The sequence below is a fragment of the Necator americanus genome, chromosome V (genome assembly GCF_031761385.1).
Source record: "Necator americanus strain Aroian chromosome V, whole genome shotgun sequence".
Lineage (NCBI taxonomy): Eukaryota > Metazoa > Nematoda > Chromadorea > Rhabditida > Ancylostomatidae > Necator > Necator americanus.
The window spans coordinates 12,005,409-12,032,777 of NC_087375.1; the positions used below are offsets into that span (position 1 = coordinate 12,005,409).

The 27,369-nt window shown below is 38.6% G+C and overlaps 1 protein-coding gene across 2 annotated transcripts in view; it reads left to right on the plus strand.

The window, feature by feature from the left end:
- Positions 1 to 27,369, plus strand: part of RB195_013609 (uncharacterized protein) — a gene marked incomplete at both ends in the record, with an annotated part of 79,939 nt that overhangs the window by 35,714 nt on the left and 16,856 nt on the right. The window contains 19 exons of one of the 2 annotated variants that reach the window (XM_064203517.1): positions 3,188 to 3,292; positions 3,527 to 3,647; positions 3,787 to 3,929; positions 4,148 to 4,284; positions 4,916 to 5,042; positions 5,795 to 5,882; positions 5,970 to 6,025; positions 6,177 to 6,294; positions 6,505 to 6,676; positions 7,547 to 7,635; positions 8,882 to 8,958; positions 9,171 to 9,281; positions 16,013 to 16,125; positions 18,232 to 18,310; positions 18,724 to 18,802; positions 20,362 to 20,443; positions 21,227 to 21,302; positions 23,076 to 23,190; positions 24,556 to 24,623. In XM_064203517.1, the coding sequence (XP_064059398.1) occupies positions 3,188 to 3,292; positions 3,527 to 3,647; positions 3,787 to 3,929; positions 4,148 to 4,284; positions 4,916 to 5,042; positions 5,795 to 5,882; positions 5,970 to 6,025; positions 6,177 to 6,294; positions 6,505 to 6,676; positions 7,547 to 7,635; positions 8,882 to 8,958; positions 9,171 to 9,281; positions 16,013 to 16,125; positions 18,232 to 18,310; positions 18,724 to 18,802; positions 20,362 to 20,443; positions 21,227 to 21,302; positions 23,076 to 23,190; positions 24,556 to 24,623 (1,956 nt within the window). Of the gene's footprint in view, positions 1 to 3,187; positions 3,293 to 3,526; positions 3,648 to 3,786; positions 3,930 to 4,147; positions 4,285 to 4,915; positions 5,043 to 5,794; positions 5,883 to 5,969; positions 6,026 to 6,176; positions 6,295 to 6,504; positions 6,677 to 7,546; positions 7,636 to 8,881; positions 8,959 to 9,170; positions 9,282 to 16,012; positions 16,126 to 18,231; positions 18,311 to 18,723; positions 18,803 to 20,361; positions 20,444 to 21,226; positions 21,303 to 23,075; positions 23,191 to 24,555; positions 24,624 to 27,369 lie in introns of those variants that run through there. The other variant, XM_064203516.1, reaches the window with a different exon arrangement.

Sequence of the window (27,369 nt, forward strand, 5' to 3'; positions counted from 1 at the left end):
ATTTCGTCACTCCTACAGGTGCAAAGAGTTACTTCGTCGGGTGAATTGACAGACCTGTTGACCTTATCTGTAGAAGGTGTTTCACATTTTTGCCGTGATTTTTGCAAAGCTCAAATCCGACCCCTATCAACCACCAAAGAGAACCTAAAACTGAAAATTCCTCTGAACGATAGTTTTGAAAGCTGCGTTTACGACGTGCACGCCCAAAACTGACAGCAAATATGGATGAAATACTAAATTAATGACTAATTCAGACGATTATGATTATTATGACAAATATGGAGGACGACGGACGACGACGACGATATGCGATTAGTTTTTTACCGTCACACTGTGGCTGTTAGCAGCTGCATCCACTCTCGGACACGGCGTAAAGGAACAAAAACCTTGGCATGCAGCATATTTGCAGCTGGCACGTGGCTATTCGGCCATCAGCTTTTTTAGAACTCAATAATCCATCCAAAATAATAGTAAAAGCAGAGTTTTCACCTAATTAGTGGTGAAGCGATTGTATTTACTATCTGTACTACAGTACGTCTTACAGACCGTGTCCTTTCCCTTCCTCCTCCTTGTACGCGGAACTTTTTCCTGTCGATAATTGGGGTTGGCACTGTTTTGACAGAATTGCAATTCAAAATATCGAACATTGTAGCTGACGACTTGTTTTTCGTAAACAGTGAAAATTATCGCACTATTCTATGGAGGGCTCAGAACTGACCACTAAAATAAACATGTTTTAGAAATCGTAGCAGAAAAATCAAAGATCAAAGAACAAAGACTAATCTTTCAAGTTGGTAATTTTATACTTCGTTCGCAATGCTGTTAGCGATCCCCCCGGGGCAATTCAGAAAGTTTAGCTCAGATTTCAGTGTTTACTTGGAAATACGATCACTGTATAAGGTTTTAGTGATAGGAGAGGTTGTTTTTTTTTTTGCGTCTGCGTCATAACTTGAATATAAAATCGATTTCACGTCTAAGTTTGTTGATAAATTTATTGTTGTTCCCTATACGACGCATGTATAACAGTAGGAAATGAGGCAGCGTTAGTTTTTTGCTCTCATGTTCAAAATTAAGGCCAGAAAATGACACGTGAAATTGTTATCCTCTCATTTCACCCGGGGGCTTTGCGTTATCGATTAAGCGAGTAATCGATCTTCTCATTGAATGAAGAACTACTGAATGTATACACACATATCCGTTCAATTCATTCATGGTAGTGCTTTGATTTTATTCTTCAATTCGAAAATGTTTGGAGAATAACCAGAGGAAAAAAGTCGAATTAAACTTGTCGCCTTTTACCACATTTTCTTTCTTGTTTCAAGGACGACGTGATTGTTCACACGATAGTGGGCTGGATTCCTCATAGTGTAGTCAAAAATACAACGTTGTCAGCCTATTCCTTTCAGAGGTCTATGATTGGCTTGTGATTTAGTCCCGCCACGAATTCTTCATTGTACGACGAAGAATCGTTCTAGTTTCCTTTACATTGCAATTACCTACCCAGAACGACCGTGAAGATGTTCTCAGATTAAGTTCATATCTCTGTCATATCCGACACGAAAGGGAGGGGAGGGTGAGACATTCCGGCGGGAGCGTCGCGACCTCACGACTCAACACAGATTTTAGTCGGGAATTCCCCATTATTCGCTCTGGACGTGGTCGCTCACGCGATATCGCACGACCAATCGAAACGCTTTGAACGAAGTACATCGTTTTTTTCATTTAATGGTTTTTCGTCAGGATTTTTGACATGTGGATTTTGTTGCTTGAATAGATTTCTAGTGAATGCGAATGAATGACCTACGAATATTTAATTACAGAAAAGTATGAATAGTTAGAAGATGCTGAATCAAAATAATTCTATGAAGTAGAGGATGCATCGAATTTTCCTATATTGATCATGAAATGAAATGAGATGAATGAGTTCCGATGGACGGAACGTTGGTAGCGGCTCCGATAAGTCAATGGTGGAAGGTTGTCATAACGTTTCAAATGCATATTGATCGAATGGAAATTCTCTTCTGCTTCTTTTTTGCTAAGAAAAAGTAGCTGCTGGAAATCATTTTCGTGTACCTCTTCGCGTCTACCATTAGTAATCGTTTGTTTTTGATGTCGACGACCGAACCGAAATCCATTCCCGTCCACGTGTTGACCTCTAAGGGAGCCTAATCAAAGCGAAAAAAGGGAGCGCGCGTCTACGGTTGGCGATAGTCCTGAATCGATCCTTCCTTCGCCTCAATGCTGATGCTGCGCCTTGTCATTGATAAGGCGGGCGCTTTTCATTCTGTTTTTATAGATCCACGATACGATTCCTTTCCGGAATTCTCGTGTTTTTCTTCCTCGTCTTCAAATCACTGCGCACAGTGCTCCCACAAGAACATTTCTCCCTCCATGAACAGCTTTAACAGAATTCTGTCGAGAAATTGTCTCCGAATCCACACGCCTTCACTGTGAACCCCAATATTCTTTTGTACAAATATCCAACAAAAGAAAAAAAAGCCAGAGAGGAAGAATTTCTTGCAACGAAGCGTGAAATCTCAATTGCCCGCTGTATGACTGTAGCTTCGTAGTGAAGAATTCGTTCTCCATTTTCTCCACTTCATTTACTTTCAAGATTAGCATGTGGTATTGCTACTGTTGATGTTTTTTTGCAACCGACAGTATTGTACTCTTTTTTTAGTCTGAAATATTGACGTTCTCAGGAACCACTAGTTTTATTTTCAATCTATATGGAAGACCGTGTTTTTCTAATTCAAATTCCCATCTTTTCCGCGTAGTTTATGTTTACACAAACTAAGTGTGTTTTATTTGGATTGTTAAATAGGTTTCCAACCTCTAACTGATCTTTTTTTGGCATATTGAGGTGGATGTTCCTTTTTTTCTTTCATTTTCCTTTTATTTACTTCACTGAAGAAATTCAAACTTTTAAAACGTTTTATTGGAAGTGTACGTTCCAACAAATATTTCTCCAACCTCTGAGACTTCTTAAAGGAAGTTTCGCGAAATGAACCATTGTTTATGATAATTGTTGAAGAGAAATTGACCCAACTACGTGCGGCGCTTTTTGCCTTTCTTTTTCTTGTGTTCTGCTTCGTTGCTTATTTAATTATTCATTACGTTTCATTTTCACTAGTATTCTACTGCCTATCTTGTTCATTTGTGCTTTCGAGCGAATTGATAATTCTAGATGGATTACACGGTCACAGGGACCGATTCCCTGGAGAGGATCGCCGCCTCCCACGATTGCACGGTCGGCGAATTGATGAAACTCAATCGGATGAGCTCGCGTATGGTATGTTCGGTACTTTCGTAGTTCCAGTTTTCGTGTTTAAAAGTTACAGAAACCCTTGGATTGTAGGAAACTAAGCAACAGGGTTCTCTGTAACCTTTGAAACTACTTAAAGTAATTAAGCTCATCGTTCCAGTTTTCTGTCGATACTTTAAATGAGCAATGATGTAGCATAAATCGATACCAGAAGGATTATTTTCCATCAGTTTTTTTCCAATTAATTATCACTTATTCCAGGTTTTTCCTGGTCAGAAGATTCTCGTGCCATTGTTAACGTCGGACGACGTGTTCGATGCCGAATCCCGATCTGCCTCCACACCACGTCCTATAAATCAAGTAGCAGGGAGTGAAAGCGCTGGTTAGCTCCTAGTTTCCTTTGTGGTGCAAACTGAGATTTTCCGGCTTTATCTAATCTCGTGTGGGAACTTCCATTCTTCTCTACTCTTTGTGAATTTCTTTATCCTTTTGCTTGTTAATGCCTTCATTTCACTTTGCAGCAGATGGTATTCGAAAAGGGCCGGGAGGTGCTGTACCTGCTACGCATCAACGAGCGGGTAATCTGACGAAAACAAGAAGCGCTCCGGTTTCTGGTAGCGATGAAGCAGATTCAGACTGTCTGCAGCGATTTTTGAAAATCAAGGTGATTTTCTCACGTGATATCCTGTGTGTGCTAATATTTCAAAATGTGCTTTGTCCTCCTACGTTTTAATCCTTCGCGCAACTTGTGATACACGCATGGTTGATTTTTCATGGCCATTTAGTGAGTACAGATTTGGATTTCCGCTAGGGGATCAGATTGCTTTTCTTGTATATTATAAAGGGAATTTTTATTTTAGTAATTTCTCCTTCTGCTTTCAGGTCAAACAAGTAACGGAGTCTGATGGAACTGTGTCCGGCACGTTACTTGTTACTCCCAATTGTCTCATGTTTGATCCAGACGTCACTCACCCGCTAGTCAAAGAGAATGGGCAAGATTTATATGGAATGGTTGCAAAGTAGGTCCTATTGTTTTTTTTTCCTTTTCTATTTTGTCTTGCGTTTCTCTTTTATGTTTTGGCTTTTGACATTAAATGTTACCTTTTCCACGAATTTGGATCTTATTGCTTGCTTATTATTCACTGACATTTCATGTACACCAATTAGATCTTGAATGAGCAGAATCATTAGCCTTTTCTCTATTTTCTGGCTGTAGTTACAGGGCTGCCCCACACAAAATTTTGCCTTAGCTTATAACATCAGATGTATTCTTTTGGAAAAGATACCTGAAAACTTCTACTGCATTTAATCATAACTTAGTAGTTGTCTGCATATAACAGGTCTCTGCCAGATGCTGATTCTCTTTTTGAAAGAGCAACTTTTTGTACTGCTCGCGTACTGCTTTTACGATCAATGTGGAGTTTTGGAAAAGTGTGTAACCTTTCGAATCCGAAATCCAGTTCCAGCAACACTTTTTTTTTCAAAATTACGCATTATTTTCTTTATTTAATCTATCAACATACAACAAACAGGAATCTTTCGAGCTAGATTTCCAGTCTGAGCATATCATCTTTTTCTTTAACTGCGTGACTTCATTGTAATCATATTCGATCTTCAATTAGTAGTCGCGCAATGAATATCTTTTTTTAGCATGGACGAAATCGTCTCAGTCTCAGTGTACAAGGAAATAACTGCACTAACTGGGGATAAGACAGATAAGAAAAAGGATATATTCGATCCGAATCATATCAGGACTGATGCTCCGCAGTCAGAATCGGTAGGTTCTATTTTGTTCATATTTTACACATATTTTTCTTTCATTTCATTTCCAATTAGTTACGTTCTTTTATATTGCGAATTACGTTTTTCGTCATTTTTCTCACCTAGATGTGGACATATTTTTTGCTTACTTTCTTTTGATATCGTTTAGCTATTTCATTTATCATCGTTTTGTACCCGAGCTATTTATGTATTTATTCGAACATTGGAAATTAGTTTTCTGTGGCACTTCTAATAAGATTCTTGATAGATAATTCTTTTTTGATATTATGCTTTTTTGGCACATGGAACTATATCTATTCGTATTCATTCATACGGAACTTCTCAGCTTCTTTTCCGTAGTTGTGTTGATCGGTTGCTAGGGTGAAACAAACGTGTGAACCAACCCGGTAAAGGCTGATAAGTTTGGAGGAGTCTTATTTTATTTTGGTTGAGACATATGACGACCGTATGAATACCAAGTTAGCTAATAGTAACTGAAGAAATTTCATATTCATTATATTCATTTCATTTCATTTAATATCCAGCGTAATGTTTTTGATGTAAAGAATTGTTTTCAACCCAAACTGCTCTCCTATGTGATTTCATGAAGTAAACTACGTAAGACTATTTGTGTAGTAATTTTGAAACGCAGTAAAGCCTGAAATTTACCCATATTTTGTTGGAAACATTATGGTTGCTAAATTTCAGGTAGTTTTTCAAGGAGGCGACCCATATTTTGTTGGAAACATTATGGTTGCTAAATTTCAGGTAGTTTTTCAAGGAGGCGACGTGGAGCTGCCTGAGCCTGAAAGTGAGTCGAAAGACGTCCCAGATGATCCTGTTCAACAGGAGGCTGGTTCGTTTTATTTTGCTGTCGGGATACTTGAGTAGAGAGATCCATTTTGATGGGAATGAAGCGATTTTTCATATTTGCTTATTACAGAACCGCTTGAGTCGGTTGACAACATGAAAGTAGATGAAGTAGATGCTAATGGACAGGTAAGAGTTGAATTCTTTCCATCTCCATTCTCAAAATGTCTTTTTTTCCGTCTTTTTTTCGATCCCTTTGGTCTTCGGTGAGATGAACTTTAGTTCGAGTATTTTTTAATTGTGTCGAAAAAACGTATCGTGATGATCAACGTTTCCCCAGCATTCCTCTAAAGCCGGTAGTGAAACCCATTTACCATCTATCGATGAAGAATCTCAACTTCTGAAGTCACCTGACGAAGATCCTAAAAGCAGAGCGAACAGTGATTTGACAAGCGAAGGTGAGTCTCGTGAAACATTCAAAATATGGGAAAATCTCGAAAGTTCATCCCTACTTTGTATTCACAACTCCTCTTGTGTCATGTGCCTGGGGAGATTAGCATTTTCATCTATTTTTTCGTTCGAACTTTAAGTATAAAAACTGGCGCTAGTGAAATGATCACTATTTTTTTCAAATCTCCTTCATAACATTTTAAATTCACTAATTTAAGAGTTCGCTGCAGTGCATGTACGTCAACGGTCCTCGTCGTCGTTAACATCTTCGTCATCTCATGAAGAAAGACCGCGTTCATTTTCTGAACTAGATACACAAGGTGGATTTGGGTCACGATTTTCACCAAACGTTGCGCGAAGGTCGTTCGGCAAACTTGGACGCACCCTTAGGTACGAACTTATATGGTTTCTTGTTCCAAATGTTTTTCTTTGCATCGGCCTGTTTAAAATTATGAAGTATTTTGTTGTCGTAAACCGATATGAGCTGAATAAACAGGTTCTGATGTTGATTCAGTGGAGATCATACAGACATAATGTTATAGTATAAGATTATTTTTGCGTATACTTTAGTTTCGCCAAATTTCATTCTATTGGCTTTGAGTTGATATGTTAAAGGCATCACTCCACGAATCTGGGATGGTAAAGGTTTCAGGCGGATAATGCCTACACTGAGTCGTAGATTGTGGGGGAAATGGGTGATTCCGTTCATTTCTCCCTGTAGTGTAAACGGACGACCCAGGAATTGTTTCTTACGACGGCTTCTGTTGCAATGCGCAACCGTTGCGCCCCGCCCTTCCTGCGATTCGTCCAAAACCCATTCGCACGAATCGCAGGCGTGGGATGCGCAAGGGTAGCGCGCTGCAATAGTGGACATCGTAAGAAAGAGTTGAACCCGTACCACCCCGGATTCGTAAGGTGATGTCTTTAAGGCGTAGTTTATAGGTTGCTTTCTTATAGGTCAATGACCAGAAACTATTAGTCTTTATGCATTAGCTTCGTTTCTTTTGAGTCTAGAGTTTAGTGAGTAACATCTTTCAGGGGAATGGAAAGGTTCTCAGTATCGTTGTCACTTGTTTTCTTATGATTATAATTAATTGATTAATAATTATGCACATATTTATCCATTTGTTTTATTTCATTAGGAAAGTTATTCATCTTTTTCTTCACTGTGTTCCTTTAGTATGGAGTAAATGGGAACGAAAAATATATTGTTCTAAAATCATCTTCTTACACAAATTTCTTACGAATTGACTGTTTTAGTGCTCGTGCGAAGTCGATTCAGGGAACAGTAACTCAAGGCACGAAACAAGTTGCTCATGGCGTTGTTACCCACACAAAAAGCGCTGCAGGTATTTCTCTTGAATGATGTTGATGGATCTCTGCTTAAAGGCATCACCCCACAAATGTGACGTGATATGGATTTCCGATGGTCAGAGACTATACGGGATCGTCGATTGCAGAAACGGGTGGGATTCCGCTCATTTCTTTCTAATGGCCGTAATTAAAGGCCCGGAAGATGCGGCTTCCAGCGCTCCGGGGCGCTATCACGCAAAGAGTTCTATTACAGCGCGCCAGCCTTGTGCACGCGCCGCATCTTCCGGGCCGTTTTTTACGGGAATTAGGAAGAAATGGACGAATCACCCTCTTCGCCACAATCTACTACCCCGTATAAGCATAACCCACCTGAGACCCGTAACACCCTAGATTCATGAGGTGATGCCTTTAATATGATGTATTGAAACTTCTACAATGTATCATTTTCTTTTCCTCCTCTTTCTCTATTTTTCGTTCATTAATATCAAGGAAAACTACTTACATCGATAATCATGCGAAACTACACAGTTAATGTCACAGTATGAGTGTTTGTGTTTTGTCAAACTTTAGATTTCAAAGAAATCTCATCATGAAATCAACTCAGACATGTCATAATTATTTGCCGGATTGACTTTTTTGTTGAAACTGACTCCTATCATATTACATTTGGCTACAAACTAGGCGGTTCAAAACGTGATGAAGCTCATAGATGCGATATGGACCCCCTCAGATGAAGGGGGTCTAGCTCATGGGGTGCAGCTCAAGTGATGAAGATCCCTTCACAAACCGTCTAAAAGTGAAATGGTTCTCTTCGCCAATCGTCGAAAAGTAAAAGGGGTCGGAGCACCGGCTCCGACTATGAAAACGGTGAAATTCGGTGCAGTTGTGCAAGTGACTGCGCTCGAAGTGCTGCGCTGGAGCGGTCAGGATCTAGAGAGGACCCTTGTTAGTACCAGTCACCGCTGCTGTCCGCGATGGTCCCAATTCGATCCCAACCGTTAGTTCTACCACACAGCATTGTGTGGAGCCGCTTACGCAACTGCACCGAGCTTCATGTCGGTTTGACTTCCCATAATTTCACACATTTCGAATTTTTATGCGTGAGGACAGAATTTTCGTGGTTCATGATTATGCGTAGTAATTAAGTTATTCTTAGTTGCGTAGATAAGTACATATTATTGTTGTGCTGCCTTTTTACAGTTCCATTTCAATATCATACAAAAAAAAAGTTGGCAGATCAATCATTGACCTCAACACGTAACTGTTTTTTATTCCCTCCAGATTCGCTGCAAACGGGTCTCGAGACAAGTGTCAAAGTGGTTGGCGAAGCGGCTAATGCGGCAGCGAATCAGGCGAAGGTCAGCATTTGCACACCTTTATGTTTGGAACTGATATTCCTCGGAAGTGCTTCTTGCAACAGTAATGAATACAATAATGCAATACACAAATGAACGGATTTGTTTTAACATATATATGTATAATCACTGCTTTGGGGTTTAAGGGTTGGGACCACGAGCTTGCGAAGCAGTAATGTGCCTTCTGTTTATATTCACGTTCGCGCATCCTTTAGGCTGCTGCCGATGCTGTGGCAGCAGTTCCAGGCCGTGTTGTGGATATGGGAACATCGTTAGTATCGGATGGCATTAATGGAGTGCAAGAAATGTTCAACGTGGATGTGGAGGTGAGTATTAACGAAATCTTCTTTTTGTATGTAAAAAGAATAGGTGAGAGGTGGGGAATGAAAGTGGTTGATCGTACGGGATTCCTAGCATACCTCGCAAATTGCTACTGGTTCTGCACTGAGTGGGAGTGAACACTGTTCAATTAGTCGCTGCGACTTGCTCAGTGCTTAATTACTCTCCAAATGAGGCATCTGTAAGGCAACGTTGCGAATTCAACAATTTGTAGAAATGTATAAAGTGGGTTAAAATTTTTAAAAATTTTTTTTTAAAAAAAAAAAAAAGAAACATCGCGAATCTCATGAATACTCCGCAGATTTGATCAACTATATCTTCTAAATCTATATTTCTATGAGATACTTATCTAAATTCAATTCCTATTCTTGTTTTAAATTTTATAGTCATCCCTATAAGAAAGAGACAGACGTTGTTCAAAAGAAATCCTCGTGCTGAAAAACCCACAAAGCGCAAAGCGGAAACATACCGTAGTCAGTCTTTTAGAAAATGCTAAACTTAAAGACATCACCCCCGAATCTAAGATGGTACGGATTTCAGGTGGAGTGTTCATATACGGGATCGTAGATTGAGGAGAGGGGGTGATTCCGTCCATTTCTTCCTAATTGTCTAAAAACGGCCCGGGAGATACTGCTTCGAGCTTTCCGGCGAACTATTTTCTACAACGAGTTCGATTGGAGCGCGCCAACCGTGTGCACACGCCGCATCTTTTGGGCCGTTTTTTTACACCAATTAGCAAGAAATGGATGGAATCATCCACCTTTTCATAATCTACGATCCCCTATACGAATATTCCACCTGAGATCCGTACCACCTCAGATTCGTGGGTGATGCCTTTAATTTTCCTCCCGTAAAGAATTCTGCGACGTGACTGTCGTCTTATGACTGACCCCATTCATGTGTTTATTGATTGAGAGTACGGCATCACGCATTTCTAAAAAAAGTAGAACGGCGCTGTAAAAAAGACCCTCGCGAAAATGATGAATGGTAGGTAATGCTTTGTTTATGTTAGTTTTTTTGTCCTTAGTCCATAAAAAGTGTATCTGGGTTCCGCGGTAAAATTTGAAAAAAAAAACTTTGTCCGTTCTATTCTCTGTGGAGTGTACAAGTATGAGAAGTTTCTTTAGCATGAAAAAAGTCTTAGATGTTAACATACAACCGTTTTGCGATTTTCATAATGTATATGGAGGATGTTTTCCATATAAGATATTGCACGTTGCCAGACTGCTCTCTTTATAGGTACTTGTTGCATAGTGGGTCAGAAATTTCTATGGGCATCAGTTGTTGGTAATCTCCTAAGTTTTATTGGAGATTTTCAAGTGAAACTATACCTGCATCCATCAGTAATTTCCTGTACCAATCATAGTGTCTGAAGCGTGATTTGGAAAGTATTTCGTTTAAAAAAAATTCCAAGCGCTCTGATACTTATGAAAACAGAAAATTATCATTCTTTTTCCTCTGTATCAGTCAATTTAGTCTGTTTAAGAGTTTAAAGTTGTTTTCTCCGGGGTCAGGTTCTTTTTTCAAACATTTTTCTTGAACTTGGATTGGAGGTCTCGATGGATGTCCACAGGGAAAAAGTCTTTACCTTTAGTTTTAATCAGTTTCTCGAAGATGTTACGGCATTGTAGCATAAACAACTGCGAATTTCTCAAAGAGGTTTCGGAATCGTTGCGTATGTATATGGCTCTGCCGGGCCTTTCGATTGATTGTTGTCAACTGCTGATGGACGTCCACGGCCTTCCTCTTCGTCAATCCTCTTATGTTCTCTTTTCAAAATCTTTAGTTTCAATTTTACATCGTAGGTTTTTTTTTGTTTGACAGCGCTCTTGACGTCAATGAGTTACCTGCACTGTACACTGGCTCAGATTAAACTCGTGCAAGAATGCTACCGTTTCTATCTCTAAATCTATACAACTATCTAGTAGGGTTTTTCTCTGGAGATAGCAATTAACTGCCGTCGCTGTTTTTCCTAGTTTGAACGGTAACATCACTGGAATAATTATAGTAGCGCATTCTACTTCAAAACAACCTTTGTAGATTCCAGTTACGTGCGTGGTAGCGTTCCAGAAACGGGATAACGATAATCCATTGTCGCGCTCCATTTATGTTCACAGAGAGTGTACGCACGCAGTTCTCTCACACACATTCCATTAGCTGGAACTTGTTTACTTTCTACTATCCAATTTGGAACACGTCAGTTCCAGTTGGGCTGGAATTTTTTAGAGCTACGCTGTCCTCAACAGCCTTTTCACATTATAACCCATAATGTATCCTATTTTTGCATTGGTCGTCGTCCACGAGTTCTCTTAACCCTCTAGAATATTCTGGTTCCGTGCTGGAGCTGCCTCGTCACTATAGAAAGCGCTAGTGCGATTAATATCTGCACAGCGATGAAGTACGCCGTGACCGGAGAGAAACCGGCATACGTCGATCCAGTCCTTTCTGAATGGGTTTCTATAAAAGTTTTGCTATGCAGTGCAGACGAATTAAATGGTTTTTGCTTTCTAAATTTTTTTAGAGCTGTTAAGTTCGGTTTTGTTTTTTCTTGTTCATTTTTGACGCTGATTTCACTTCCGAAATGCCTTTTAGTTGTTTATTCGAGGATACTCCACCCTCTCCCTCAACGAAAATCTGGTATCGCTTGTACTGAAAGAAAACCGATAGGAAGCCGAATGAATCGTACTCTTCAGTCTTTCACTCTTTTTGCACTGTTCTGAAAATTTCTGAAAATTTGTTCTGAAATTTCGGTCCTTTTCTTCTTGCTAAGAGGAGACATTAGAGTAGAGCCACCTTGTTCTGGTGTTCTTTTTCTTCCCAAAGAAGACTGTAGAAAGTAAGAACCTCGTGATCCTTCCGTCTTTTTAAATTTTTCGTACGAAAACCAACACTCACCAGACTTCTATATTATCAACAGATCAACAACCTACACTGAGATGTTTTCTTTTGTTGTGACGCAATGACGCACAAGTAAAAGGCGGGATTTAATTGTCAAACAAATCCAAAAAATGATTACCGGTCAAGCTAACGGGTGGTCCTCGACAAAAAAAAATATTACTATTCGTATGAATGGATCTCACATTAATGGATTTCGATCTAAATTTAATAGTCAAAGAGGAAAAATATTGATCACTTTTCTCATTAGATGTCGGCAGTGAGATGCAGACGGTTCTGCTGGAATTTCTGTCTCGTTCCAAAAAGAAATGAAGAACCTAAGAAAATTTGAAGATTTATCACTCCACGTATATCACATGCATGACTGGTTTCCAGTTTAGATAGTGCTGTAAAGTTTGGTTCTCAACGGTATAAACAGGCCCATTAAAGATTAGTTGAGTGATTTAGCGGCGCGCTAAAGGAGCGCGATGGAACTCTCATTCTTTAGCTAGAGTCGCTGTTGAGAAAAGAACACGAAAAGTAGGCTAATTCACTCACGAAAGTTTCATTAGCTGACATTATTCTATTGACAATGTGAAGCAAGAGCCTAGATTGTTAGCAATCTTTATTACGGCTAACGTTTCGGCGTTGCCGCTTTTGTCAGAGCCTGGAAAATCTGAACATATTCCTTCAAATGCCTCATCTAGAACAACTTATCGTTCACCAAGGTATTACATCCAGGAAACAAGAACTAACAGAGCCCAAATCGTTGTGCCCACCTCTGTACCCCCGTTTCCGTGATATTAGCGGGCATCTGCTTGTGGAATCGCTCCGCTAACACTAATATGGACATTATTCTATCTTTGTCTCTTCTTTCTTTATTACACACTTTTCCCATTGTTGATACCATTCAAGTGCTTTCCAGTTCCATGCTGTTTTTGTGACAATTACCATTGCACGCGCTTCCGTTTTAAGGGGAACTGGACTTTTGAGAATGCGTTTCATTCATTAATAGTAGCGGCAGTGATGCGGTAGTTTCCGTGCTATGAGTCGTCTTATTGCTTCTAAGCCAGCTTTTCCAGTATTTTCTGCAGATTTAAAAAAATAAAATTACCTCTCAACACCTGCTATATATGTGATATCTCGTATTTTCCGTTAGTCGTGTGAAAACTACTTCGGCATTTCTTTTAGTTTACAGCGAATCACTTTTTTTTTGGATTCTCCCCATTTTTTTCCTACTAGCACTTTTACATGCAGCGGCATATGTTACGCCAATATGTTTAGAAGTATGGAGTTTGGAAAACGGATGCTGCTTTTTTCACTCGGATTATAAGAGCTGCTGAAGATACTTTTTGTGCTTTTGATTGAGTAAGCTGACATTATCGTACTTTCGATTGAATGCACCGGGTTAGCTCAGTGCATGCATACATTAATGCGTCGTGCATATCAATGATGAATAGTAGGCATACAACCGGGCTGTCAGTGTGTACTATTGTGAGTCGTATATGACAAGGTGGAGCGGTCGTTTTTTCTTTCGATTTCATCCTGTGAGAAACACGGCCAGAAATGATGACATATCGCTTGGGAGCGTTGTACATTTTAGTTCAACCACTTTTGAAACTGTGAAAATTTATCTTCAGTCGAACTTTATCGAGTCGAAGTGTTTTTTCTAATGTTTGGTGTATTTTATATTATCTTATTACAGCAAGATTACTTTTTAGATTTGGTTTGCTATAGTAACCAGTGAATTTGACGAATTGTGAAAGACGTCTTTCTTTTTTACTTAAGTAGAAGACAGTTTGGTTTTCAGCTCATATTGAAGCAGGGCTTGTTCTTGATCACGGGGCCACGTAACTTTATTTGGAACCTACTTCTCATCTTCCTCTTCCACCACTCATGTCCCTACATGACCAACTCTTTGTTTTGGTTTTGAGGTCTTTTTTTTATGATCTCATAGCTCACTTACCTGAATTGCAGTTTTTCGCCGAAAGACCATTGAATAGGACCTTCATTATCACTTGAAGTCTTGGAAATGTTAATTTTTGGTTACGGACTTTGGAGTTCTCCGCTTTCCATTCTTTTAGTGTTTCACTCTTCTAATTCCCGTGAATATGTGGGACATATTCACGCGAAAAAGTAAACTTCGAGGATCTTGATGATTGTTGTGATGAAGTCAGTAGCTCTTCTTCGAACTAATTTTCATATTTTAATTTTGGAATCAATTGGTAACCTCATTCCAAGCCTTCGCCATGGATCTTGAACGTTTTTGATCCTAAGAAACGTGGTAATTTGGTACATTTTCCTAGAAAGTGTATCTGTTGGGTAGCGTGTAGCGCAGTCAGTAAGAGGTTCCGCTGTGTACACGATCGATAGGAGGTTCTAATCCGTCCTTGTGCTAATCAAGCGGTTCATCCCTAAGGGGTCGATAAATTGGTACCATACTTGTCTGGGAGGATAAAAACACTGACTTTACACATCGGCTAGCCCCCGCCCCCTCCAAGCCATAGTATAGGCCAGCTTCACGTTCGTAAACCTCAAACGATTCTGAATTGAAGTGAACACGGTGGCGCATCCCAAGCGGATTGATTAGCGCCGGACTCTTTATCCTCTTATCCTTTATACATCTGTTGGGCTGGCTCTGGAACAGATTTCATTCGTTCATAGTTGATGTAATTTCAATACGTGTCGCTTTGGTGTGGTGTAACCGATGTCATTCATTTTCCTTTTTTGAATCTATCTCTGAAATATTTTTTCCTTTTCTTGCTACTATGAGCTCTTCAAATTATCCATTATTTAATGCAGAAACGATGCGTATGCTTAATCGACCGTTCAGACGCAGGCGTCAAAGTTATGACGTTACTAATGTGAGTTATCCGGATTCATTGATAGCTTAAAGGCATCACCCCACGAATCTGAGGTGGTGCAGATTTCAGGTGGAGTATTCGTATACGGGATGGGAGACTACGGAGAGGGGGGTGATTCCGTCCATTTCTTCCTAATTGCCGTAAAAAAACGGCCAGGAAGGCCCAAGGGTGCCGCGCTTCAGTCGAACTCCTTGTAGAAAATAGCGCGCCGGAACACCTGAAGCCGTATTTTCCCGGCCGTTTTTTGCGGCAATTTGGAGGAAATGGACGGAATCACCCCCTCTCCATAATCTATGATCCCGTATACGAATACTCCACCGGAAACCCGTACCACCTCAGATTCGTGGGGTCATGCCTTTAATTACTGTGAGGTAATACACTAACCCTTCATAGTAAGCTGTTAGGTATCTACAAAGTGGAGTGGACTTTTGATCTCCAATTATTCCATGACCTTCTAACCTTGATGTTTGAGCAACGTTCGCGGAGGTGTTAACGAATCAAATTGACCGTGACATGACAGCTTTCGAATGAAATGGCTACAAAAATGACTGCGCTTTCCAGCGGAGCGATCTTTTACCGAATTCACCGAAGTGGTCGGCTTCGCTGGCACCAAAAATGAAGCGATTTTTGATTTGTTCAGTAAGATCTTTCTTGAATACAGAATATTTTAAAGATTGGTTTTCTGTAAACCTCTAATCCTTGCCAGCTATTTTAGATCCTTCATGAAGGTTCTGTGTTTTTCGTTCACCCTTAGAGTAAGTGACAGAGATTGTGGGTAGCATAAGCCTAGTTTTTTTGTTTTTGGTTTGGAGTTTGAATGGTATTGAATCACGATTGTTGCTTTAGCTTATGACTACGGTAAGTTTCTTTCTTTTTTAGTAGTGAGAGAACTGTGAGAATGAGGTATTATTGGAGAAAACATAGTTATTGAACTTCTACAAACTTGTTCCACATTAAATATTTTCCTAACACAATTTTAGGAGCGCAGTGCGACTCAGCTGAAGAGGGAACAATCGCTGGCTACTTTGGAAGGTTTGAAGCAACGAACTCAGCAAGCTCGAGACGATTCTGTTGCGAAAAATAAGCAAAGCATGTGAGCGAGTTTATTTGAGCTTCTTCACATTTTCAAGCCACGGTTTTCCTTTTCTGTCACGAATTCTAGAACAGCTTGTCTAGAGAGTCTGTTTTTTTTGGAATGGTCCTGATGTTGATAGGTTGCTTCAAAGTGAATTCTACTTCATTATTTTACAGTATTTTTTCAGATAACTTTCTTACTGTAGACCTATACGGGGATACTTCTGTCGCGGAATTTCGTCGTGGATTCTAACCTATTTCTCTTTTTTACAAAAAGCATTTATCTTGGATTCTTTCGAAAACCCGTTTATTTGATAGATATCGCTGCTTCTGCTGGTTTTGCTTCTTTTTTTATGTTGATGAGAGCGCAAAATTGCACTATAATTTGATCGGAGAAAGGTATGTGATGAGAGCGGGAGGCGGACGAAGATTTTTTCGTAAGTTTTGTAGACTCGCGTTGTCCATGTTGATCGGTCATATGGAAGGTTTTTAAACATTTATTTTTCGTACGCGAATCGGTCACGTCCTTGCAGTCATCGATAGCGAGTGTGAAATTTCTTGTTGATGTACAACCTCCGATAATTTTCCCAGATTCTCAGAGATTTCTCTGCAGTATTTCGTGTTTTTGAGTGGGCAAGAAAGGTGATGAATTGTTTTCAACTACATTCATGGCCTCATCGAGGAATAATTTGAATGAACAGATGAAAGGAAGGAAAAATGACGAAGATGAAAAATGAAAGAAGAGAACGAACTTAATATCTGTGTGTGGTAACAGTAGCCAGATAAAAATGAACTAAACTAAACAGAAGAAAAGAAGAGAAAATGAAGAGATGCAAAATTCGCAGGAGTAAATGTGGCAGCATGTTTCTTGTGATTGAGAGAGAAAGTGACAAAATTTGCGCAAACATCCGCAAAATAAGTAGAAGACGATTGTGAAGAAAAGGAGAAAGCATAGATGATATACAAATAAAAATATACGGAAACCCATAAGAAAAATTTTCGAACCAACAACTAGTCAAAGCTAGAAATAAAAAATATCGGCTGTGCGGATGTTCAAATTCATTTTCGATTAATTCCTGAAAGTCGTAGTATTGTCTCACCCGCAACCATTTTTAACGACTTTAAGACCGACCTCTGTGTCACATTTTGTCAAAATATGGATTTTTTTTAAACAAGTCCTCATCAGTTTCACCAACGATAATTTTCAATTAATCACGTAAAATGATAACGGGCAATTATGATGTGATAACACATGCAGATAGTGAAGTAAAAAGTTTGTATCTTTTATATATTGGTACCAAACAGTAAACATGGTCAGAAAGCGGCTAAAGTGCGCTAGTGTGGCCATAAACGAATTGGTGGAAAAGCGAAAATTCTTCCAAGAAATCAGGAAACGTGCATTGCAGTAATAAATCCTTTGATGCAGTGTTCGGCAAGCTTACGAAGTTTGTTTTTGGGTCCTAGAAACGCTGTTTCGCTAACTTACTTTTGTTCCACTTTTACTTTTAGTTCTTACTTTCTCCTTTAAGATCTTTAAGATGTAAAAACAGAGCACTGTAAAAACTCGACTGCACTTTCTCATTGGTTTTATATTTGTTTTGAAAGTCAACTGCGGCTGTGGGAACATGACCTTCATTCTCTTAAGAACCTTGCTTAAAAAAGGAGCAAAGGAGGCACCATAGAACCAGCGTGAAATGCATGTGTGTGCAATGAGACAGAGACTTTAAAGTGCGCGAAAATTCCCTATCATTGGGAAGTGCAGATGCTGCAAAATACATACCAAAATAAATAATGAAACATTTGATTTATACATAATTGAAACGAAAAAGATGAAAAAAGCAAGAGATTTGTTTGCAAACAAAAACTAGAGAAAGTCAAATTGTGATCTCCAATTTGAGAGCCGCTGCTGTTTTTGTTTTTTTTCACCTTCCAAGTTCCCTTTCGGGATTCCTTTTGTAGATTTATTCCTATTTTCGCTCTGTTGACAATTTTTAATTTTGCGCTAAGATGGATTGATCTTTTCCACGATAAGATTTTCATTCCAACTCCCAACGATTCCCTTCCAACTTTGATCTTAATCTTCTGGAAATTCTACATATTTCTTGCTGAAGAAAAATAATTTAAGGTTCTCCTGTGCTACCTCATCTGACGAAGTCCCTGATCTTTTCTTTGCAGTTGATGAAATTGTTGGTCGTGCACAGTCGGTAAGTATTTCGAATGGCATTTGCTGGTAATTGCTTGTCACTTAACGTATGTAGGTAATTATTATGTAGGCTTTAATTTTGTTGAAGTGGTAATTCGCAAATAAGAGATGAATAAGCATGATTTTTGTGTTGGGATAAATCTTAATGCATATTGAATTTATTAGGTTTTTATTGTGCATAGAAAGTGACATGTGAAATGGTTAAGGGGTAAGTGTCCTTCAGCAACTTTTTTTCGGGAGTCATTGCTGTTTGGAAAGAATTTCTATGATCAATCACCCTGTAAATGTAATGTTCGCTCCACAACTTTTTTTCCTAGTTTTTTTTTTTCAAATTGGGTGCAAATACGGAGTGGGACTTTCATGGTGACAAATGCCGATTTATTTTCTTGATGACAACTACAAAAAATATTGCAGACCGATGATGCTGCTGCTTCTCCAACACTTCCCTATTATATGGCAGTTCGACTGACGAGAAAGAAGAGGAAATCTAGAAGTGAGTTAATTTTTATTGTCTTTACTTCCTCTTTCCTTGGTTCTATTTCGTCATTGGATACAGTCAACCATTTTGCTTTATTTCACCATCGGAGATCCTCGTATCGAATTTTTCTGGATTTTCTGGATTTTCTAATTGAAATTAGGAAACGCTCATGAGAGGGGTATTTTAAACATCTGTTTTGAACACCTTTCCCTAAAACGTGCCTGTTGTTGAGAATTCTACTTGCTAAATGAGTAGCTTTCCAATTGATGGGTAAATTATTTAGTGATTCAACTTTCCCAATTGAAATTTCATTTGAACTAACCGCTAGTGGAAACGGAAAGGGTCTTCCGTGTATCAGCTGTATCAATTATCAAGCAATTGAAAAGCATAATGTTATTATTTGATTTCCTCTAATTAGAAATTGAACCTCTTTTTCAAAACATTGCGCAGATATTTATTGCTACTTCCTGTTTTCATAATTTTAATTCTTTAACATTCTAATCTAATGAATCCGGATTTGGTGTTCTTTGTTAGTTTTCTTCCTGAGTTCTTATTTGGATTATCAAGTTGTAGTTTTTTCGCCATAGTTGGTTTTGTGCACATTTTTCTTTCATATGCTGCATTTTTACTGATTACTGTAACGATTCTTTAAGAACGTTATTAGAGTATATTTCTGCTGAGAAATGTATGAGAAAGAGTGCATGCATACATGCTGCAGCATTTTCGTATCGATCAACCGCTTTAGGACAGCTTCCTGCGGCAAATTTCGTTCGGATATTGCTTCCAGCGCTGTTCGTTCACGAAATTATTGGGTAATTGGCCTTGATGATGTTTTTTTTTGTAAACCTGCCACTCTCCTCAGGGGTAGACCCTCTTTAAAATTTGCCAACAGTTTCAGTTCAAGGTTTAAAGGATGCTCGAAACTTTGTTTCTCCTCTGTCTATGTTTCCCTTAACCCAGGGAGAAATCGATAGGAATTTCGTTAAACTGTGGTAGAAGATGCACTAAGTGCATCGCTTCATCGCAAATGCCATTAGCACGAAACCACATAGTTTATATTGTGCCGTTCATCAACCGTTTACATTCGTTTTTTTTTTCTGACAAGGACTTCTGGACCTTTGGTTTTGGTAGGAGGTTTTAGCTCACTGTACTCACTATCCTCTTCTTTTTCAGAGTAAATTATACTTGTAATTTTATGCAGTTAGGTTTTGTTTCCCAATATTAATCCTACTGCAGGGAAATAGGTGATTGACTATTCCTTTCTGGTAAAATTTCATATCATTCTACGGGAAGACCAGTAATATCCAAAATGGCTTTAGTTGTGTCTTTAGTAGACACTCACATTTACTTCTTGAAGATCCCGTTTTTGTAATTTCTTCTTCAACAGGGAAATGCTTATTTGTGGAATGGATTAATTAGAATGTTTACGGTTTTCAGTGTTTTAATCACTGTCTTTCAGAATACGTCTTCAGTTCCTTGGTGTGCACCCAGTGATAGCTCTTTTTTTCCTTGATTTCTTTCCTGTCTGAATGTTCCGAGGTTTGCTCCACGACCAGTAAATCCTTCCCTTCCAGAGTCTTCCCCAAGCCATACTTCTTCCGTGAGCTCATACGACGAGGATTGTGCCTTTGGGAATAAGCTGAAGCGAGAGTTTTGGTGAGTTAAAGTGCGGCGCTCCCGTTCTCGGAAATGCACGTATTTCAACACGAATAGGTCTTTAAGTATTTGGGAAACTAATTTTTGAAATGGGGATTATAATGGGTTGGATGTTCCTTGGTTACGAACCAATCAGCGCATTCTGACGATGCTTAAATCTAGTGAAATCACTAGTGATGAACCCTTTTGATTGGAGAAATTTTATGCAAATGCAGTGGTACAGGAAAGGTCCTGCAGTCTTTTTCTGTCCCAAAATTGCCTGTCAAACAATGTATCTTAGAGCACGAGCTGTTGTCTTTACCGCAGGTTTGATCTTGTTTGATTTCTTCAGAACTGCTAAGATTATAGACGAGCAGCAGTAGAGCGATTCTATTGATATATGGTACTACTGAGTTTTCACTTCTTCTTGTTAAGCACTAGAAAAATTACATTCTTTAGAAATCTGTCTTCTTTATTGGTTGAAAATGCAGAACCGTTTTATTGTGCTATCAGCGCAAAACCGAAGAAGTTCTAATTTTTTATAATTTGACTGAAAACGCTTGAGTACTAGCTTACGATTTGGACATAAGACTTTTCAGTGATGCTGTTGGCTATTCTATTGAGTTCTGGACCTGTTTTAACGATATACATAAACGTGGGAGATAAGTTGAAAGCGGTCATTTTTTTGATACTTTGCATCGGAAAGGGCTCATATTACTCGATCGTCGTCGCGGGATTTTCATCATTTGCGCTGTATGTAATTCGGCTGCTGCTCGTTCGTCTGCTAAGGTTCAATCTCTTCAGGTACGCAGTACCACGTTCAAAAGCTGACAACATTTATCATTTTCTCTTGCAGTGGTCACCGGATAAGTACGGTCAGGTGAGGATTATCGAGATTTACACACACACACACACACACACAAATCAACACCTTGTTATTGTGATAATACTGAGTGCTAGTTATTACTGGATATTATTATGACATTAGTTCCGGGAAATTCGTTATTTGTTCAGCCCATATGACATAATGAGATTACTTTTGAGCAACAAATCATGAATGTTCGCATAATTTATATCTATTTGGAAGAAGAAGTCTTTTTTTCTCTGCTTGCTTCATCCTCTTTCATCAAGGTGAAGTCTTTTCTACTAGAAAATGAGTGTGATCTTCTTCAAAATTTCTTTAAAGGTCACAAAATACAGTAACCTCTTCTATTCGTCACATGTTTTCTTCCGCTTAGATATTCATGAGAGATGCTAAGTACTTATTCCTGCATGTCCTCAAATTCTATGCGCATGTTCGCATTAGATGGGCGACAAGCAGAAATGGCGTATAGCCAGGTTCCAGGGATAATTATTCAAAGCGAAAATCTCCTGCTTGGCTGGGAAGCTGTCGCGTGTCGTTTTCAGTCAAAGAAAAAAGTGCACGCAGCCTCGGCAAATGCATTAGAGATTTGTCTCATCAGCAAAAACAAAGACTTCTGGATTTGGTATCTTGTTCATAGGATTCTTCACCGTTACGGTTTTTCTACGCCTCCTTGAAACACAATTATTTCAAAGTAGAAATTGTGATTTTTGAAGTCTGGAAATGCTGAGGAAATTAAAAAAAAGGGTTGGGAACAATAACAATTTCAAACGTCCCTTTTTTCGGCAATGTATCACCTTTTCCTCCAGGCTAATCTTTTGTTGTCGTTTTTTTCATTAAGTTCTTGCCACGAATATTTTGTTAAGTAAACTTTGCAAGGTTTTGCAAGACTAATTTCTACTCGCTAGTCTCCAAGAGTATTATCCCGTTCACTAGTCAGCTGACAGCACATGCAGCTCTGTTTATCGTATCAAATCTTAGCTACCACGTCCAGTGAAAGCCAGTTTGTTTTGATTTTCGTCTGTATCTCAACATTTTCCAAATCTTTTCTACGAATTAGTTTTTAAATTTGGTTTCTCTCTGTCTTTTGGTGTTTGTCATCGATTCCTTCAGGTTCTCAAAAGAGAAATATTGGTAGGCTTATTTTAGAAAAAGAATTAATTAGGAATTCTTTTCTGGTTTCACAGTTTGAAACATGCGTACAGACAAACCTTCTTACTAACTAGGATTCTATGATGATGTAGTTCCTTTCAGTGGATAATTAACCGTGAAATATTCGTATCCCAGGCTCTTCGTTGATCATTGGTACTCTTTTCGTTCTTTCTTTTCTTAAAGATCGATTGAAAATTTATTTATTTTCGCAGTTGACAGGTCATTACGAAAAGGATAGAAGTAAAAGTTCCCTCTAGGCGTTCTTTTCGCTATTTTTCAAGTTTTTTTCTTTCGAGGATTTTCATTTGTGATGTGACATTATTGCCTCAACGTTCTTGTAAAATTTTAGATACCGAACCCTGCAAGATGAAATCTTGTGCGAGAGAAAATGTTAGGGGTTTTGTTCGGCTTTGTTATGCTTAGCTGCTGTATCATATCTCAAAATGATGGCGAAGGTTCGTCCCAAAATCCCAAAATCTTCGATATCAATACAGTGACAGGTTCCGCAAAAGTCTTGGGTATTGTACTTAATGTGTACTTTCTTTCCTTATGAGTCAGGGTTGTCCTAGTGGAGGGTCATTGAAATTAAACTGAGTTCCGAATTGTGTTTTTAATCCTGATGAGCACCTCTCATTTTAGGATACAACCACATCTACCCTAGACGAATCGTCTATTGCAAGCGCGGTGAACGACTCATCAAGAGACGATCGTGGATTCATCGTGCTGGATTCGACAACGGATGATAATCTTGCCGGTACGTTCATTCACTATTTACTAGAGGTTTTTTTTTCTTATTTTGTAGTCTATTTGGTTTTCTCTTTTACTCGGTGAGAAAACACTGAGTTCTTCGGTTTTACTGCACATTATTTGGCTTTTAAAACATCTTTCCCGAGAAAGACGTCATCACAACACAACCGGAGGTAGGTCTACTGAGAATCGTTTTCTATTGCCGAAAATGCAGTGTTTGTGTGGGTGGTATCTTTCATGTCAACAAATACTTAGTTCCTTCGATTCGTTCGATTTCTTGTAAGAAAAGATCAATTTGTTGGTCTTACCAGCGTACCTGTTTCTTGACGGTGCCTTCTTCGTGACTATCATGCTAAAAATATTGAGCATAAGCTTTTTTATCTTTGTTTTTTTTTAGTTTTCGTTAAAACTAGATCGTTTTGAACTGAAAAAGTCCAAAACGATCCTCATTCCTATTACTATACTTAATCTAAGATTACTTGATTTGAAATAGGTTTCTTTTTTCTTTTTATTTTTATTCATTTTTATTTTTTGGTGAAGAGTTGTGATTTCTTTATGTCTTGCTGTCAATTGTTGCCTCTTTAGCGGAAATGTTTTTGAGTAGAAAGAACATATCTTGTTCAGCATGGTATTGACGATTTCTGGATTTTCAGGGAAATCAGTGCAGAACCTGTTACTTTTTTCAAAAATCAAATTGCTGTCTTCAATGAGGCAACGTTGATTTAATTATCTCTTCTGAAAAATTTCCTGTGCAGTATCGTCGATCATTATTTATTATGGGCGCCATTCCGGAGTTCTTTTACCGGTTCCGTGAACTATCAAGAATTTATTGCATGATTTTATGCTCTTGAAGGACTTTGACGTTTGTGCCGGAAATGTGCACTTTGATGTCTATGATTAAGTTTTTAAAAAATAATTAGATTTTGATGGAAGACTGCAGAGTTAGAATCTTATGAGAAAATTTTCATGTAGGTCATGAAAAGATCAAGATGTACCACAAATCTGAAATAGTTTGTTATTGTCTCATCAGATTATCAGAATTTTGTAAACAGATATTATCCTTCTGTCAGTTTACATATTTGTGCAAAAAAAAAGAGACAAGATGGTAACATTTCAACCCCTCTTGGCATGATTTTCGGAAAAAAGGAAGAAATTGTGAACGTTTGTGGGAAGGGCAACATTTTTATGAGTTGATGAGAAAGAAAGCTTTTTAGAAACACTCTCTCGGGGCTGAAAGTTCTGTGAAGTTGAAAGTTTAGGGATTATGGGGAAGCAGACTTTTTACTAAGGATTTCTTTTTCTCATGGCCTGTTTCATTGAACTACTTTTTGTTAGTATTTTTAAGGTTAATCGCTCAAGTATTTGCTCATAGGTCAACCCATAGCTTTGGGTCTTTCTATTCTCTGTTCTTCTATGATTGATTTACTGCTGTACAAATAGATAACTTCATTGCTACAGATTCTCGGATGTTAATCGGATCAATATTTCCGCGTACAGAATGAAAGCTTGAATTAGAGAGGGGTGATGGCAAGGAATACTTCTGTTAGCCCTTTTAAGCTTAAGATATGAACCTCTCAACCTAAGATCAGAGTATCCTGATAATTGATGACGTTCATGCAAGCCATGGTTGTCCGTAAGATTGAGGAATTTGCGAAACAGCGGATGAAGCGAGGTGATACCCAGATATCTTTTAAAGCGTAGCGTATCTTTACGAGGATGCCATGTGCTAGCGCCGAACATAAATCACCCTCATTGAGGATTAATGGCGCTAATGCCTGAGAGCTCAAATACGTGCTGAATGCTAAGACTCGCTTCGATTTGGGGCACATTCCTACAGTACACTAGGGTACATTGACTAAAAACTAAACCACATTGTCTCGTGGTATAATTGTCAGTAGCAACTTCCATGTGACCTTATCACATCTAGTTGAGAGCATTCAGTTGAGCGATAGCTGAATAAAAGTCGAACGCATTCACTTTACTGCAGACGCTAAGAAAAAGTTGAGTGTAGCATTGCCACTGATTGCACGGAGCATAATAAAAAGTGTTGTTCAGCATCCATCAGGAAATTCTTGGTAGTGGTTTTTCAGTTGCGCTTGAAAAAGTCCTTGCTGTGTTTTGCAAGCTATTCAACAACTTCTAAACGTACTTCGAACACGAAAATTTAGCACAGTAGTTTAAAGACATCACCATGTTGTAAACTGTACTGCTATCTGACCTTGCAGTCAGTTTTTTTTCGAGATAAATGGTCTTAAGATAAATGAAGAGGTAGTTGTTTGGCCGAACTTTTTCACCCGATATTGTAATATGGTTTTGTGGGAATCGAGTTCTGCAGAATTTTCTCTGTAAAGTTACCTGAGAAAGTGAGAAGATTTATTACTTAGCAAAGTTGACGAGCAGAGGAGTGTTGTAAGGTAAACAGAAAGTCACGGGTCATGAAACGTAACTGTTTGTTTATTTTTTTCTGGAGACGTCTCTGTTCCTGCTTACACTTACTCACATTTCGAGGACATGCACAATTTTGTGCTCACTGGAAAGATAACGGAATTAGTGACGTGGGTCTCAGAGCAAAGATTCTCTTCGTCTGTCTCTATATACATACATAATACTTATCGCTATTTGTTAGTAAACATTTATTTTATTTAGTATTAGCACAAGTATTTATCGAAGGGAGGGACTAAGTTCTTGGGTTTTTATAGATTACTTAAACTGTAGGCAGTGTTTTCATCTGATTTAATTTTTTCCCGTCTCGTGGTTGTTTTCATTTTATTTTTGCTATAAAATTATTATTTATCCTGACGTGAACATGCCACCATGTACAAGTGAAAGGACAACTGAACATTGAACACAATTCTTTGTTCTTTTCAGTTTAAATGACTAATCGGAACGTTATTTGATGGAACGATCATCTCGAAGTACTTTAGTATTGTTTTCGGATACGCGAATAAAACGCAGTATTTTTTTGGTCATTCCATTGAGAACTGGTTTGTTGAAAAATTTTACCCCCTTGTCTACTGTCACATGAAAATGACGTAATCACATCAGTCTTTCGAATCGAATTTAAAATTTGTTTTGGGGTATGGAAATGGTCGAATGACTGTTTTTTCTTTGTTTTCTGCCACTTTTAAGAGAAGTAAAATAAAAGCAAAATTAAAACAAAATCTTTCGAAATCTCCTTTGGTTTTGCTCAGCTATTTCATCTTCAAAGCATAAAATTTTCTTCCTTTTTATTTCGGACACGGTGACAGAAATTTGTGGGCTTGTGGTGGTTCTTTGGTTCGAATAGCTAGGAAAAGTTCATGATTACCGTTCGCTATTGTTTTTCCTGCTTGTAGGCACTGTATTGTTTAGTTAATGTTCCTGTAGATTTCTTCTATTTGTTCCATCTGTTAGAACGAATTCACTTCTATATTTTAACCTCTGAAAAAAACATTGTGACAAGTAAATTAGGGTTGTTCATTATGTAACAGGAATCATCAATACCGATAATGTACTGTTTCGCCTGCAGACACATTAATTACTTTTTTTCAACATTTGCTTTTTTTCTGCTCTTGTTACGTATGCGTACCATGTGATTATGTTGAAGAGTGTGTGTCAACAACCTTCGTTCTTTTTTTCGCAGTTCCTTTCCTTACGTAAAGAGAGACGGGTGAAATGTTTAACATTGACCATCGAAATTGTGTACATGTACATGAACCAGCTTTGTGTTACTGTTGTACTGGTTACTGTAGCGAACAATGTTCACCGCTCGCACCCGTTTGTGTTTGCGGTGTCGGTGAAAGAAATTCTTGAGTCATCGAATGTTTCGCTTGATGATTCTCTCGAAGTTTCCCACCTGCGTACTTAAAGAGAAATACTTATCGAAAGTTACCATTTGTGCTTCTAGTCCTACTTCCATCTTTTCGAGGTGTACCCATATGTTTACGGTGATGTGTTGGCATCCTGCCAACCTGTACGATCAAATTTATAGATGTTGTTGGCAACTAAGTTTTGACTGTTGTTATTTGGTAATTGTCTGTGCCAGGCGCTGATTGCTAGCTCCGAACAGACGTTTCATCTTGCTTCTGACGATACGAACTACATCACGGTTGCTATTGAAAGTTTAGCTAATTGGGAACTACCTCTAGAGATGTCTGCGGTGCATTCTGCGTCTTTATTCTAGATTGCGCATTGTCCAAATGTTTTG